Source organism: Pyxicephalus adspersus, chromosome 4 (genome assembly GCF_032062135.1).
Source record: "Pyxicephalus adspersus chromosome 4, UCB_Pads_2.0, whole genome shotgun sequence".
In the NCBI taxonomy this organism is placed as follows: Eukaryota; Metazoa; Chordata; class Amphibia; order Anura; family Pyxicephalidae; genus Pyxicephalus; species Pyxicephalus adspersus.
The window spans coordinates 338385-345573 of NC_092861.1; the positions used below are offsets into that span (position 1 = coordinate 338385).

At 49.5% G+C, this 7189-nt stretch overlaps 2 protein-coding genes across 2 annotated transcripts; both read right to left on the reverse strand.

The window, feature by feature from the left end:
* Window positions 1-514: 514 nt before the first annotated feature.
* ABHD1 (abhydrolase domain containing 1) lies at window positions 515-1678 on the reverse strand (the record flags this gene model as incomplete). The annotated part of the gene is given in 4 exon segments (XM_072408588.1): window positions 515-587; window positions 670-843; window positions 1108-1290; window positions 1518-1678. Coding segments are annotated over 4 exon segments (591 nt in total), but the record flags the coding sequence as incomplete, so codon positions are not given.
* Window positions 1679-4570: 2892 nt separating this feature from the next.
* Window positions 4571-7183, reverse strand: KHK (ketohexokinase). The gene is made up of 3 exons (XM_072407193.1): window positions 6728-7183; window positions 6287-6403; window positions 4571-4909 (listed from the first exon to the last, which is right to left on the reverse strand). The coding sequence occupies exons 1-3, from the start codon at window positions 6925-6927 to the stop codon at window positions 4771-4773; spliced, it is 456 nt and encodes a 151-aa protein (XP_072263294.1). The 5' UTR covers window positions 6928-7183; the 3' UTR covers window positions 4571-4770.
* Between the last annotated feature and the right edge of the window lie 6 nt (window positions 7184-7189).

Here is a 7189-nt window from a genome sequence, read left to right on the forward strand (position 1 = left end):
CCCCCATCAGACCTCAACTTCCTGTACCCCATTAGACCTCAACATCCTGCATCCTCAACTTCCTGCACCCCATCAGATTTTCCCTCCCCCATCAGACCTCAACTTCCTGCACCCCTTCAGACCTTCCCTCCTCTATCAGACCTCAACTTTCTGCACCCCATCAGACCTCAACTTCCTGCACCCCATTAGATCTTTCCACCCCCATCAGACCTCAACTTCCTGCACCCCATCAGACCTTCTCACCCCCCATCAGACCTCAACTTCCTTTCCCCCCATTCAGACTTTCCCTCCCACGTCAGACCTCAACTTCCTGCATCCCTGTCCCCCCTGGATCTCCTTCCCCCATCAGACTTCTCTAGTCCGTGTACCCCATTCTCCTCATCTGGTTGGTCCCCCCCCCTGCCTGGCCCGACCTCCTGCTCTTGATGGGGTATAATTCCCCCCCCCAGGGGGAATTCCCCCCCTCTATCCTTTTTCACCCATGAATATTTATTTGCCTGGAGGTTTGGCACATTCACTCACTGTGACATTCACTCACCTTCAATATATGATCCACGTCCAGGACTTTGCCAATGATGTCCCGATATCTGTGAGGAGAAGAACAGACAATTCAGGGATCTTACAGTGACACCATTGGATGATTGACGCCCCCTTGGGGTCACCACTCACCGGTGCACGGCATTGCGCAGGCCAGAGACCAGGTTCCGGTTGAATAGAAGGTAATTCAGTGGCTTCTCCAGGGAGGCCGTGGACACAAATACATCCCAGGGGGTGGAGAAAACCAGCGCCGCCTGCAGGTGAGAATCCGAACTACGGGAGGCCAAATAATTCAGGAGAACCATCCTGGGGGGAGAGGAGGGGCAGTTATAGAGAGGGGGCAGTTATATGGAGGGTGGAGAGGAGGAGCAGGTATATAGAGGAGGGGCATTTATATGGAGAGGGGGGCAGTTATATGGACAACCGGAACCCCAAACTTTCCCCGCACCACCCGGAACTAAAATATGTCCCCTTACAGCCGGCACCATATGTGTACAGGCATCATGAAAGCTGTCACTAATAATAATTGCTGGACTGTGATTGGCTGTCCCAGGTACATGGCGGTCTCACCTGTATCCGTCCCTCTGTGCCCTCTGTACCAGGTGCAGGATGTAGGACTGCCGGCTGTTCCCGGTGAGGCCCGGTAATAGGAGAACGGTGGGCCGAGAGGAGGATTCTGGGAATTGTGCGCTGTCCTCGTTGTCACTCCAATCCAGAGATATCTGACCACCGTCTGCCGTGCCGATCACCTCGCTGTGCGGGGACACAACATATACAAATCATGTGACCGAGTGTACCCAATCAGGGGGCAGGGAAGTCACAATGGGGGAGGGGGCCCTAATATAACTCCCAGAATCCCCCCCATTCCAAGTATAGAGGACCTGTCATGGGGGGGATCACCCCGAATAATGTGGGGGAGAGTGATCAGCACAGGGATGGTGGGGACCCCCATAATGGGCACAGGTCACATGATCACTTACTTTCTATAGGACACGGGGGGTTGGGGGAGGAGCAGCACCCGGACGATTGTTTGTATTCTCCCCCCGACACACCAAAACGTGGGGCAGAATTTGTCCCTCACCACTGGGCAGTGCGACTCCAGGAATTGTCGGAGGGCTCCGGACGCCACCAATCGCGGTCTCTGCAACCAATCACAGACAAGAGATCACCGGGGGGTTGTTCTACAAGCTACGGTTCTAAGTACATTTTGGGGGTGATTTGAATCCTCTTTATAGATTTTTCACCAGTAACAAATACCCCACTGAGGGGCAAATTCACCAGTAACAAATACCCCACTGAGGGGCAGATTCACCAGTAACAAATACCCCACTGAGGGCAGACTCACCAGTGACTAATACCCCACTGAGGGGCAAATTCACCAGTAACAAACACCTCACTGAGAGGCAGATTCACCAGTAACAGATACCCCACTAAGGGGCAGATTCGCTAGTAACAGATACCCCATTGAGGGGCAGATTTACCAGTAACAAATACCCCACTGAGGGGCAGATTCACCAGTAACAGATACCCCACTGAGGGGCAGATTCACTAGTAACAGATACTCCACTGAGGGGCAGATTTACCAGTAACAAAAACCCCACTGAGGGGCAGATTCATGAGTAACACATACCCCATTGAGGGGCAGATTCCTCATAACAGATACCCCTGGGCTCAGATGTCCAATAATTACCATAATAATACCACAAATCCCCTCACAGGCAGTGGCGAGGAATATTATAATGGAGAAGCAATGCTGATTGGTCAGTGAATGGAAGCTGCCACAGACAATATTTGTGTAGCTGGGTTTGGAAATCTCTCATTGGGTCCCTATTTAATGTACAGCGCTGCATAATATGTTGGCGCTATATAAATCCTGTTTATTAATAATAATTCCAAAAACTTGGCTCTTCCCCAATATTTATGACTGAAGTAGGGACATTAGATTGTGAGCTCCTCTGAGGGACAGTTGGTGACATGACTATGGACTTTGTACAGCGCAGCCTAATATGTTGGCGCTATATAAATATTATTAATAATAAGGAATACTGGAGATTGGGAAGTCAACAGGAATTGTAACTAAACATACAAAAATTTCATGAACCGCAATCACCATGTCAAGATGGGGAGAAGGATGTCACCCTTACATGGACCTTAACCATTGGAGGACACCTAGGAGGACTTTACACCAAGACCACCAATCAGTGCAAAGCTGACTTTTCATTGGATATCTTCCATGGGTCACTGACCCCCCCCCAAGACCAAATTCTTCCTAGGTCCTTCCTTGCCTATAGGGAAAGTAGGAAGTGATTTGTAAGGATTCCTGGATGTGGGTCCAAATTGGGAACTCCAAGGTGGTGAGAAAGCTGGCCAGATCATGCAGAGACCTCCCTAATATCTAAAAGCTCCCCCACCCCGGACTCACCAGTTTCTCTCTTCATGTCGGCCGTATTTGGCTCCATGGGGTCCTCATCTCGCAGATATCCCTGGAGAAGACTAAAGAGCAAAATGAGAAATTAGAAGAGACGGACCATTGTCATGTATACCCCATATGACGAGGACAGTAATGAATGTGGCCAACGAGGGGTTACTACAAAGCTGGGTGACCCTCCTGGGGTGGAATCTTCCAGGGGAGATCCCTCACCTAACATAAGGGGTCAGAATTTGTTCATTCAGCATTGTGCTAAGATACCTTCAGCCCATCACCTGTAAGAGTTACTAAGTGCTCAGGCTACAACCATACAGGTTTACCTATAGGGGGAGCAGTCTCTGGGGGTTCACAAACTCCTCCTCCATGTGGCCCCCCCAGGGACTAACCTTAGTTGTGTTCCTGAGTCTCCCCATGTCATGAGACATCACAGGACAGACAAGAAGCCCCAGGAGGTAAATTCATTTACAAACTCAGCTGTGCTGCTCCTCATGGGCGGGCTCATGGTGGCCACACTTGCTATGGGAGGGGTTATTGTGGTTGCACTTTTCATATGAACCATAGCAGGGGGGTGGGGGGACCCATCCAAGTTTTGTTTGGGGGGCCCTTTATTTGTAATTATGGCCCTGTACAAATGAACTACAGAAGTGTGTGGATCATACAGTTAGATCCATAAATATTTGGACAGAGACAACTTTATTGTAATATTGGGATTATGAGGACTAGGCGCCCGCTGTACCTTGGTAAATGTTTGACTTTCACAGAACAAACAGAAATTTCTTCCATCCAGGATGTAAGGAAAGGAGTGCCCGGGCCTGACACCCAGCGCAGGGACCCAACTGGGCCAACCGGGACCTCCAAGGAAAACTCCATCCAATCACAGCCAACAATCAGAGCTGACGCATGAGGACCCCCGCCATGTGGGGGCGCTGCAGGACAATAATGGACTATATAATAAATTCATCACCTCCCAAATCTTCCTGATCTGCAGGGACTGCGCTTGTATGGGATCCTTCCAGGACAACCCAATGCCCCCGTATGAACCCCAAATCCCTCACCCCACTTGTCAGCCCAAAACCGTTCTCCCTCCTTGGAAACCCAATGCCCAAGTCCCCTTTATTGGGACCCCACCATCCTTCTACCCCTTTGCAAAACCCGTTCTATCGTTCCTCTTTCCTCCCTGGTTTTCCCTCTTCTTTTGCCCCACAAAAACTTGTTGCCCCGTACTGCCGGCACCACACATTGTGGTAACACGTTGTTGGCACTACGGTGGCCCACTCACCATAAGCACAGCGTATAGGACTAATAACATGGCGGACCTACTAGGATGGGGCCCGACTAATGGTATGGGCGGGGTTCAACATTAATATATATTATACATAAATCATTTGGGGGATCACATGACCTTATATAAAGACTTCATGCAGCTTTAAGGCATTCCAAGCATGTTATGTGACTTGTCCAGTGACCTGGTCAAAACATTTCCCTGCACGCAGAGTTCAGGCAGTGTTCAGGCAGTGCCCCATAATATACAATACTCATACCAGTGCAAATAATTGTGTTATTATGGTGGCCATGCTGGGGGTTGTAGTGTCCTGTGTATTAATCAATACGCTAATCATTATGCTGAATAAAAATATTTCTTCTGATGATTGCTGATGTCACGGGGTTCGCTCAAAGCTAATTTCGGACTCAAGCCTTTCATATGTGAAACATGTTAGACTTATGTCACCCCCACCACCTTCTCATAAGATCACCCCGGGGCCCGGGGCCACATACAGGAGATGCACAGATGATATAATTATTCCTTACGTGTCATACAGCGTGACCGTGCGAGAACCATTGGTGACATTAACCAGGCAGCAGGCACACGGAGTGTCGCCCCAGCTCTGCCAGATCACATTGGAGGCATCAATGTCCCTCTTGCGGAAATCTGAAATAATGTAACTATGGGGGCAGCAGGGTACAAAGGTTAGATGGGGAAATGCACAGGTAAACTATAGAAGACAGGTGAATGGAGGAGAAGGAAAGGGTGGAGCAAGCTTTACTGTCCTGAGATATATCTGGGGAAGCAATGTCTCCCTGGTGCTGAGTCCGGCACCTCCTGGGCTTCTGGGGTAAAGTATTTCCCAATGAGATAAAACACTGATCTTACCTGTAACCTCATACCTGTATGCGCCTCACCTGTACACTTGTCACATATAACACACACTAGTATATATTATACCTGGACATCACATGTGTACACATATCATTTATAATTCACATCCACATATCATGACAATCATCTCACACCTATACATAACTCACCTTTAACACACACCTGTATATTCTATACCTGAACTTCACACCTGCACATTTATCATCCATACTATACTCATACTATGTACCCATATAATTTATTATACACACGTCATGCATACCTATTCTCATCTGTACCTTACTACCGTGCACATCTCACCTGTACACATCCCACCTGTACACACCTCACCTGTACACATCTTACCTGTACACATCTTACCTGTTCACATCCCACCTGTACACATATCACCTGTACACACCTCACCTGTACACATGCCACCTGTATACACCTTACCTGTACACACCCCACCTGTACACACCTCACCTGTACACATCTTACCTGTACACACCTCACCTGTACACATGCCACCTGTATACACCTTACCTGTACACATATCACCTGTACACATCCCACCTGTACACACCCCACCTGTACACATCTTACCTGTTCACATCCCACCTGTACACACCTCACCTGTATACACCTTACCTGTACACATATCACCTGTACACACCTTACCTGTACACACCCCGCCTGTACACACCTTACCTGTACACACCTTACCTGTACACACTCTACCTGTACACATCTCACAATTGCACACTCTTGCACCTCCCACTGAAACACACCTGTTCATATGCAGGATGGTTCTGCTGCCATTGGTAATGTTGCTGATGACTATTTGCAGTCATTCACTGTCTGTCATTCACGTATTCTCAGAACGACCTCAGGTGACCTCTGTACACACGTCAGATGCTCACCGGACCCCCGGCTGTTCCTATTGGGCGGAAATGATCTGACACATGTACATAGCCGAAGTCTTTCCAAAACTAGCCCCGCCCTTCATTCTCTCTACACCAGACTCCCCCTTAAATCCTCTGAGCCCCATTAACACAATTCTTCTACACAGATTTTACCCATAAAAAGTTGCCCCAACACCCCCCACCATTAACCATAGCTCAGCCTGGCTGCTAGGGTGACCCCATCTTTCCCATGAATTATCAGGGGCCCCTTCTACTTACTCTGCTATGTGTCCTGGAGCCAAGGACCCCATAAAGGCGCACGGAGCCCCGAGAAGAGAGAGTACAGTACAGGAATTGGAGGCATTTCCCCCTCTCTGCCATCGCTGAGACAGACACCTGCAATATGAGACAGCAATGCACACTTCCATATATAACACATTGTATCCCCATACAGATTGCCTCCTCCCACCTCACAGGACAGGTAGGGATGGGGGAGGGGTGACGTATCATACAATAGGCTTGGCAGCCATGCTATGAATACATGAAAGCTTCTCTGACTGTCCTCATTTATTGGGGTGATAAGAGGTTCCCTTCTACCCCTGACAACCCTGTTATTGGAGATTGTCAGTGTGGTCACCAGCATGCAGGCAGTGTGGTCAGTAAGAGGGCTGCATGAAGGGGCCGAAAACATTGGTGAATACCCCCCTACCCCGCTCTCACCTGGTGTCAGAGTCCTCCTCAGGGTATTTGTCCACCACACTGATGATGTCCAGACAGACGAGTCCAATGCACAGGATCCTCTTCTCACCCATCGCCATCTTTCTGTTTGTGTGTGCAGGGCGGAGATCAGGAGAGTGCAGAAACACAAACTGAACTGTGACCTGCAAAGCTGCTGTGTCAGCAAAACATTCCAGGTGCATGGGGTCACCAATGCTGAGCTGTCACACCGCCCTCTACTGGTTGTCACCGTTACTGAGCTGTCACACCGCCCTCTACTGGCTGTCACACTGCCCTCTACTGGTTGTCATCGCTACTGAGCTGTCACACCGCCCTCTACTGGTTGTCACCGCTGCTGAGCTGTCACACCGCCCTCTGCTGGTTGTCACCGCTACTGAGCTGTCACACCGCCCTCTACTGGTTGTCACCGCTGCTGAGCTGTCACACCGCCCTCTGCTGGCTGTC

Excerpts from the sequence above, each read along its gene's own strand:
- KHK (XM_072407193.1), bottom strand. The coding sequence starts at position 6,927 with ATGCACCTGGAATGTTTTGCTGACACAGCAGCTTTGCAGGTCACAGTT. Across the intron at positions 6,404-6,727 it reads GAGGAGGACTCTGACACCAG|GTGTCTGTCTCAGCGATGGC; the intron begins GTGAGAGCGGGG and ends CTCATATTGCAG. Across the intron at positions 4,910-6,286 it reads GCTCCAGGACACATAGCAGA|TTACATTATTTCAGATTTCC; the intron begins GTAAGTAGAAGG and ends CTGCCCCCATAG.